At 42.6% G+C, this 9,436-nt stretch overlaps 2 protein-coding genes across 2 annotated transcripts; one reads left to right on the forward strand and one right to left on the reverse strand.

The window, feature by feature from the left end:
- Positions 1-2,219: 2,219 nt before the first annotated feature.
- kctd7 (potassium channel tetramerization domain containing 7) lies at positions 2,220-4,273 on the reverse strand. The gene is made up of 4 exons (XM_063014564.1): positions 3,936-4,273; positions 3,292-3,461; positions 2,935-3,113; positions 2,220-2,685 (listed from the first exon to the last, which is right to left on the reverse strand). Exons 1-4 carry the CDS (start codon positions 4,260-4,262, stop codon positions 2,309-2,311), a joined length of 1,053 nt encoding a protein of 350 aa, XP_062870634.1. The 5' UTR covers positions 4,263-4,273; the 3' UTR covers positions 2,220-2,308.
- A 2,032-nt stretch (positions 4,274-6,305) lies between these two features.
- LOC134332556 (dnaJ homolog subfamily C member 30, mitochondrial) lies at positions 6,306-8,231 on the forward strand. The gene is made up of 2 exons (XM_063014245.1): positions 6,306-6,344; positions 7,117-8,231. The coding sequence occupies exons 1-2, from the start codon at positions 6,308-6,310 to the stop codon at positions 7,821-7,823; spliced, it is 744 nt and encodes a 247-aa protein (XP_062870315.1). The 5' UTR covers positions 6,306-6,307; the 3' UTR covers positions 7,824-8,231.
- Positions 8,232-9,436: the final 1,205 nt, after the last annotated feature.

Genomic DNA, 9,436 nt, shown 5'->3' on the forward strand with positions numbered 1-9,436 from the left:
AAGACAATCAGAATGTAGTTATTATTATAGTGCAATATCCCAATCATAAACGGTTCTGTAAACGATTCAAACATGTTTATAGTCTTTTATTCGTCTTACATTTATCTGCTCCAGAAATTCTAATTCTGCAATATGGAAGCAGTGATGTGGAGCGCTCCTGAGTGTCTGAGAAGCACATTCTAACCGTCCAAACCCAAATATCATCTGATAAAAGTGCAATCGGGACTAAACTGGGAGACAGAACGTAAAAGAAATAAAACGTTTATAACAGCTGAATCCAGTTCATTTAAAATAATACAACAAAACAAATAGAAAATAATACCCAATATCTTTTAAAACAACACTGATCCAGGAGTAAAATAACTCCACATGATGAGCTGGAACAGAACAACACAAACAAAACATTATTACTTCAATTTACCGACATGAACACTAGCATTGTGACGCCAGACATGATCCCAAATGCAAAATATACATCTGGAGGAGCAAACATGGACAAAAATGAACAGTTTGTATGTTGATAAGCCAAACCAGTGTGTGTGTGTGTGAGAGAGAGATACAGAAATTTTTCCAGACGGGTTTCTCATTATGCGATCATGTCTGGACCTACGCGACAACATTACTCAACAATTATTACGTAAAATCAACACATACAGTAACTGCTACACCTCAGTCAGTCAGTAAAAAAAAATCAAGAACTGCTACAGTCCAGGAGAACCTTCCTGATGGGTCCTACAATCCCACAAACACAGCTCAGAAAGCTCTAGAAATTCCTGGACCTGGATTATTAACTCACACGTCCTTCACTGATGAGTGATGAGTTGAGGTTAGGGTTGAGTTAGTAAGCCTCCTACAAGGATCCAACCGATTAGTCTGGGTCACCACAAACCAGGACTGAGTAACACGATGATCTGATATCTAAAGGGGGTTTCACTGTGGGTCACAGGAACAGTTAGCTGTAGATATGGCACGACTTCGTGATTTATTTCACTGGTGCTTGGTGAGCAAAGCTGCAAAAAGTATCTGGACACCCGACAGTGAGCTTGTTCCACGTCCTCCACTTTTTACAATGCACATCAATCACATCAAACCATATCATCACACTTCATTTGAAAGGTCAGATAATGATGTTCGACAAGAAGCCTGTCAATCGAAGTTCTAATTCATCTCAAAGGTGGCAGGATGCTGGAGTTCCTTCACAACAAACATATCAAACCATCTTTATCTTTATATAACTCATTTATACACCTGTTATTACCATAACAGTGGCTGACACAACTAAACTTATGAATTAGCAGAGGTGTCCACATACTTTTGCCATTTTTTGTCCATCAGAGCTGCAGCCAGCATGTAGCTTCTCAAAGAGCCCAGATGAAAGACCATAATGTCTTAAAATCTCATAGCTGGCCTAGATCAAAGCTTTTTTACTACATGCTGAATGTGTACATGGGCTGAGGTGGGTTTGGTATTAGAACCCCTGCAAAAGCTCCCAGACCAGGACCTGTTCCAACACCTAATTATTAGTGATTCTTCTTGGCGTATTTAATATTTATTGCTAGTTAGCTGGATCTGGAGATGATGCTCGTGCTGAAACCTCTCTGTGTTTATTGTTTATGTTAATGCTGATGAATTTGCTGTATTTGGATGGTTGTGTTCCTGCAGGATCTACCCAGCCTTCATTTCTTCACCTTTTGGAAAGCATTTAGTACATAAATTAGTAAATAAATGTAGATTTTTTATTCATCCACTGGATAGCAAGGTGTTTGATGCAATAAATGTCCTTTACCATCGAGAGAACCTGAATTTATAGAAGATGGAACCTTCTCACAAGCTCTTAGAAGAATCAAATGTGTTTCAGTAATGACAGTAAAGGTAACTGGAAGGATTCTGGGGTTGTAACCTTTATGAAATCTCCAAAATGTGATCAGGAACCGAGATTAGGATCAGAATTAGTTTTGGATCCCTCTTGATAACTCACAAAGGAACCTTCAAGTGTCACCAGCAAGTTAAATTCATGGATAATTAGGGACAGGGGTGCAGACAGGGTTGTAACTTCTCTTTCAAGTTCTCAAGAAACCAGAACCTCTTTGGTAAGCATCATTCACCAAGCAAGCTTCCAGCACTGATGGTGACCATCAGGTGACCCAAAAGTCAAGTTTTTAAGCTCCTAAAGAACTTCTTCACCACAAAACGACCTGGAACACGTTAATGGACCACTGACGAGCTCTCAGAAAGAACCAGGTCCTTTTCAATCGTCTCAGTAGACCTAGAGCTCCTACAGAGCCTGGATGGTTTGAGCTCCGGTCCTTCACCACCACGTGATCTTGAACTCGTAGATGGGTCGTTTGCAGTAGTAGTGGTTGATGAGGTGTTTGTCGCACACGCCGATGCACTGCTGGTCCACGGTGATGCCGCGCTCGGCCAGGTCGCTCACGATGCAGTGCAGCAGGTCGTACACGTCGGCCACGGCCTCCCAGGGCCCGAAGGACACGTCCACCTCGCAGTGGTGCTCGAACAGCTTGGCCTCGCTCTCCGTGCGCTCGAAGCGCAGCGAGTTGAAGAGCGGCCGCTCGTACGGCGTGATGGGCATCTCCTCCTTATACACGCAGATCTTCAGCTTGGCGAAGCGGGCCTTGCGCTGGATGGCTCGCAGCTTGGCGATCTCCACAATTCGCTCCAGATTCTCTGAGGTGCAAAGAGATCAGTAAGATTATGCTTTTATTTGATAAATCTGTCAGATGTGTTACTTATTATTCGATTATTTACATTGGAAAAACACGTTTCAGGTGACTGTAGGTGCTTCCAACGGTGGGCAGGAGATGCATGGGCACTTTGACTGGCATAGAAGGGTTGGATCCTAATTAAATCATTTTTAAAACTGGATCAAAACTGGACCTGATGTTTGTAGTTAATTTTCTTATTTTTCTGTTGTACCTCTATAGTTGGGCAGGAGGTCGAGGAACGCCTGTCGAACCTTCTCTCCTGTCAGGGGTTGAGTTTCCTCCAGACGTTCCAGCAGCGGCCCTATAGCGTAGTACTGAGCTTCTCTGTGTACGGCTCGAACCCGCTCCCTCTGAGGCAGCTCCCCCTCACGCAGGAAATTCAGGATGTCACTGTGATCAGGAAAACACGCCACATTAACAAAGCCACACTGGTGTTGTTTTGGCTCTATGCTTCGGGTCATTGTTGTGATGAGAGGTGAAAGCTGGACATTGTTCAGTGAGCACGGCTGAGTGGCAGGTACAGTTATGTTCTGTACCATGATGGTAGAACAGGGTCCAGAGGTCTCACCCGAAATATGCTCCGTCTCTGTCGATGAAGTAGCGCCCCTCAGCATCTCTGGGGATGTGATGACGTCCACTGAACATAGCGGCCAGCATGGTGTCCTCGTACCGGCGTAGCGTGGACAGACGGGTGGTGAAATACGTCCCTCCTACATTCAGAGGAATCACCTCAGGAAACTGCAGCGCAGAGGACGGCGGAGAAAGAGAACAGAGAGCATTTATTTGGTGTAAGTCTGGGGTGTCCAGTCTTTATGGACCTGCGCCCTTCTACGTATGTTTGCTTTGAACTTGAGTCTCCCCTGCAGCCCACTTTAAACATTTACATTTTTGGCATTTAGCAGGTTCATGAATCGTTTAGATATTTCAGAATCGACTCAGTATTGAATCAGAGTCGATTCCATAATGTGTTGTAACAGCCATGTGATGACAGCCAATCAGATGCAGGTAAACTGGAAGAGAAGCTTAATGCCAGTTACCCATAGTGAGGAGGAAAACATCAATAATAGAACGGTTAATAAATGAAATATGAACCTTAAAATGACCAGAATGTGGAGAGATGGCTGAATTACTTTACATTATTTGAAACCATAACAGCTGAATAAACTGATGCATTGTGTAAATAATAATAATAATAATAAGAGTGACGTTTACCTCCTGAGGTGCGTTCAATGTACGCAGGGTTTTCATCAGGTTTCCATTAGTTGTGGATATGGCGGCTGTCCGGAGCTCCTCCTCGGGAACAGAAGCAGCCTCTCCCGGGGTGTCCGTGTCCCTCGCAGGCGAGAACACCACCATGACTGCAGGCTGAGGGAGCACACGGCCCTCCGGACCGAACCTCCTCAACCGTGCCGGGACAGACACAGCGGCCATGGGCAGCGAGCTAGCAGCTGTGCTAACTGTGCTAACTGTATTAGCGGTGCTGCGGGAGAGCTGAGCTGCTTCTCCGTTCCGGATCTCTGCTGCTCCATTCTGCTGCATGCACACTTAAGCACGCTACTGAAACCGGATTATAGTCCAGAATCAGACCGAACCGTATTCAGGAATCTGGACGCAACACTAGAAAACGAGCTCAGTTCCAGCAGCACAGAATTCAGAATCATAACAGTGTGTGAACGCACCTCACTCCCCGCCCACTCACTCACTCCAGCTCAGTACGCCTCAGATTAACCCACTTTCTACTGATACACCACATTTAACCGCTTTAAATCGACAAAACCTGCAGAATTCGAAGCATATAAGATTAAATCGTTCTTTGTGAGCTGCAGAATGCGGCGAAACGGGATAACTAGGAAACAGTGGGTGTGTATTCAGGCGTCAAACTGTCAGCTCGCGATCAGCGATTCACAAATGATTCGATTCATCCATGAGCCGATTCTCTCTTTCTGAGGAGTCAGTCTGGGGAATCGAGATTCTCCAAAAAATAATACATTGTTTAGAAATATGTGGACTTTGAATTGAATATCTTGTCTCCCTTAATTGCTTTTTACATTTTTGGCATTTAGCAGACGCTTTTATTCAAAGCGACTTAGAGTACAGTTACAGTATACAGTCTGAGCAATTGAGGGTTAAGGGCCTTACTCAAGGGCCCAACAGCAGCAACGTGGCAGTGGTGGGGCTTGAAGCAGCATCCTTCTGATTGCTAGTCCAGTACCTTAACCACTAGGTGTATTAGTAGATTAAAAATGTCTTCTGTATTTGTTGTACTGTTCTTTATCTGCACTGTGTTTATTGTATTGCCTTATTATTGTCTTGTTTTGTTCTGTGTTGCACCCTGGTCCTGGTCCTGGAGGAATATTGTTTCGTTTCAGTATGTACTAGTATATAGCTGAAATGACAATAAAGCCTCTCTTGAACTAACAGTCTTCACTCGTGTGTATATGCCTGTATTGTCATGTATACATACAAAGGTGTACAGAACAGTACAATGGAATTATTTACTTCACATATCCCATCTTGTTTGGAAGCTTAAGTCAAAGATTATATGGTGCCCCTGAAGCCAAAGGGGTCAAGAGCCCAAAAGTCTGTTTAGCAATTCCATAATGCAAAGCTTCAAACTTCAGCTCAGCTGCACAAAACTCTGACCATTAAACTACCACCCGCCCAATGTGAAGGTAAGAATTTGTGTTAATGTGGTCAGTAGAGCATTCGTAAAGTCAGACACCGATGGTGGATGAGAAGGCCTGGCTCACAGATTATGTTCCAGCGCATCCCAAAAGTGAACCACATGAATTCCACCTCACCAAACTTATTAAATCATGTCCTCGCCTGGTGCAGTTTAGCAAATCTGTTACACGCAGATTAGTCAAAATTTGTGATGGAAAGTTGCAGTTCTGGATTTAGTTCTGTGGGACAACCTGTCATTTACATGGTGCTGCTTTAACTCCATGCTCATCTGTCTGAAACAGACTGGGAAATGTGTATTCCATGGGACTGAGAGAACAATGGGAGATGATTTACATGTGTGGAAATGTAGTAAATGTAATGGGATTATTTTAAACTACACAAGTTAGACTAGATGTTGACATCACATTACAGTATGAAGAACAAAGATGGGTGATAAGACGAAATATTTTCTTTGTTACATCATTAACTACCTGCTTTGAAATAAAATGTACTTGTTAGGATTGGTTTTATTTATTGGTGATGTTATAACGTTGATAAAGCCTACCTACTTAGATTAACGTTGATTTGAGGTTGTGTGTTTGCTGTGAGTATCTCTTGCACTGTGTTGATGATTTTATACACTGTGCTGCTCCAGCATGACTAAGTAAATAAGTGATTACCTGAAAATCCAGGTGAGTGTGTAAGAAAAACCTTAAACTTTAAATCTTTCTCTCATTTGATTGGTCACGATTTACTGTCTTGCCAAAAAGCGCTGCTTTGATAGGACATGTTGAACTCAATTCCAATAATTTAGTATTTTAGAAGTAGTGCACTAGGTAGGGTGCATTAGACGCTGTATTCTGTGCACTATGTAGGAGGCAGGGAGGGGTTTGGTACTCGGCCTGTGATCTCTGTGGAACATGGCGGAGGTCAGGCTGCTGTTCGGCCGAGGAGCCGGTAGGATTTATAATCTAATGTTGTTTTTATTTAAGATTTGGAAGTAAATATGATACAGAAACGATGATGTTTACTGATTTGTTTACATTAAAGTCTTATTACAGTGAACACAGCTCAATAAAACGTTTACATTCAGTTTATGACCGTTTTATGGTACCTTTAGGTAAAACAAACGGCGTTTATCTAATTATTTCATTTCAGTCTTTACTAAAATATAAATATAATATTTAATAAGAGTTTAAACGGCACAATTTTAGACTCTGCACATTAATTGTTTTCAATAAATAATTTTACTAATAAAAGTACAAACATGCAGTTTTTCCTTTGAACACCAGGTGTCGCCAGTCCATCACAGGGCTTTACACACTCACACCTAGTGGTCATTTAGAGCAGCTAATCCACCTTCTGCATGTTTTGAGAGGTGGGTAGAAACCGGAGTACCTGGAGGAAGCCTATGTAATTAAATAAAGGTGAGGATCGAAACCCAGATCCCCAGATTCTTATTGATTCTGGCACTGGTTTAAGTACTTTATAATGGTGCAGTCAAACTAGCCCTGTTTAGGTGGGCACACAGGAGTCACCAGCTGTAGTCAAATTCAGTAGTAAAGAATTAGGAAGTCATGATGAAGTCATTAAATGACATTAAAAAAAATTACTAAGTGTAAAAAAGAGGAATGAATAATGATAGGAACCCCAAATCTGCACCTTATTTGCAGGTGTATGTAAACTTTTAACTCCATAATGAACTTGATTGATGTATTTTTGTTTGCAGGTAGCCTGTGGCCTCCGACCCGGCATCTTCCCCATGCGGCCCCTAATAAAAGAAGGCTGGCTGTTGGTGTAACTCGGACGCTTTGCCCCTTGACCAGAGTTTCCTGTAGTCACTTAAACATAAGGAGGTGTTACAGGAGCACTAATGGACACAGCGCCGAGGAAACTCCCTTATACAAATCTAAAAGTGCTTACTACAACATCCTGGAGGTTTCTCAGAACGCCACACAGGCTCAGATCAAGACGGCCTACTACAAACAGTCCTTCATCTACCACCCGGATAAAAACTCGGGCAGCGAGCAGGCCGCCTTCCGTTTCTCTCAGATCAGCGAGGCCTACGACGTTCTGGGTAACAAAGCTCTCCGGAGGAAATACGACCTGGGGATCCTCAGCCAGGCCGACGTGAAGGGATCCACGAAACCTACTTCAGCCAAAGAGACGCCGGGCAAAGCGTCAGGTGATCCTGCGAGAGGTCATAGCCAGTCCCCGTCCGCCGAGCTGAACTCTCAGAACGTGTTTGATTTCGATACCTTCTACCGGGCGCATTACGGGGAGCAGCTCCAGCGCCAGCAGAGCATCCGAGCTCGCCTGGAGATCAAGAAGAAGGAGGTGGAAGCCTTTCAGGACCGCAAACTGGGACGGATGTCAGAAATAGCCGTCAGTATCATGCTAGCCATGGCGGCTGCTATTCTGTTAAGTCTGCGGTAGACAAAGCGATGACCTCAACCACGTTCAGTACCTTTGGGATGAATCGGAACCTTGATTGCGAGCCAGGACTTCTTGCTAACAGTAGTGCCTGACAGACACACTACATAAACTTGTGGAAAACCTCCCAGAAGAGTGAAGGCTGTTATAGCAGTAATGAAGGGATTGAAATGGTGTCCGGATACTTTTGGTGATTTAGTGTAAATACAGAGCAGTAAATTCACGTCTGATCTTTTAATCTTGTATTAATATTTTATATGTTTTGGAGCAAATGCGCCAGAACTGCACCAATATGGTTTAATAAAGTCATAAATTAAATGTGTGCGCATGCGGTAGGTGGATTGTGCCTAAACATCACACAAACTCTCAACCCAAGATTTATTTTATGTGAATTAAAGTTGTTTATTTTAATTTCTCTGATTCTTTTTTGCTACCGCTGGGATCCAGGGTTCAAATCCCCTGCAGAGTTATCAGCCGGTCGGGCGTCTACATGCAGACGTGATTAACTGTGTCTGAGGGGAATGGATTGGTGTTGTTACTGCATCGTACCTAGTGATTTCAGGGACTCACAGCAACCCTGACCAGGATTAAGCGCTGGTTAAACATGAGAATTAAATAGAATAAACAGACAAACTCAAACTTTCTGCAGAATATAAAATATTTAATTAATAAAGTATAAAGTTTTATTAACAGATAACAGTGAATAATGAATAATTACACCTGTGATTTTAATATCAGATAAAAAGATCAAAAACAGATAAAAATAAAATGAAACGTCTTTATACAAACTGGATAAAATGTTTAAATATTTTTTTTGCTGAAGTTTAAACCTGAGATTCATTATTTAGAGCCACAGAGTAAAAAAAAACATCAGTAATTATGAATATTATCAGTATATTTGATTTTTCCTCCCGATTTAGCGACTCAATTTTTGTCTTCCGCTGCCCAGAGATACAAGATTGCGTCCGAGGAGAGCACGTCACTGTACACACATCCTCCAACACGTGTACAGCCTCCTCTTCTCACCCCTGCATCTCTTCCACCAATCAGGGTCCTTACACAGAGTATGAAGACCCGCCCACACACACACACACACATCGTCCGGCCCCCACCCTGCAGATACGGTGGCCAATTACTATCTGCTGCAGGCACTGCCAGTTATGCCCGCTAGATGGCACCCAGTCGAACCGATGAGTTCAGAATCTCGGCGTTAGTGTGCTAGCAGAATATCCCGCTGCGCCACCTGGGCGCCTCATTATGTTATTAATAAACAATGTGTGATTTTGTATGAATCAGTTCTTTAATAATAAACACGTATTATTTATTGTTTCGTTTGTCCTGAGGTTGTTTTAACATTTTACACCTAAACATCTGTACACATCTGTACAAAATAATAACTTATTCAAATACATCAGAATTATAAACAATTTCATAATAAAAGCTGTTGCTCCGTTTCCTGGATCTGAATAAAAACTAAAAGAATTTATTAATAACAGTAAAAGTAAAAACTCCCCACAGTTACAGTCGGGTCTGATTTCAGCAGCTGCTCTCTCGAACCGATACCGTTAAAGTCAAGCAGCACCTTAAAGTTTCTACAGAAACACTGTACCACAGTT

The sequence above is a fragment of the Trichomycterus rosablanca genome, chromosome 18 (assembly GCF_030014385.1).
Source record: "Trichomycterus rosablanca isolate fTriRos1 chromosome 18, fTriRos1.hap1, whole genome shotgun sequence".
NCBI lineage: Eukaryota > Metazoa > Chordata > Actinopteri > Siluriformes > Trichomycteridae > Trichomycterus > Trichomycterus rosablanca.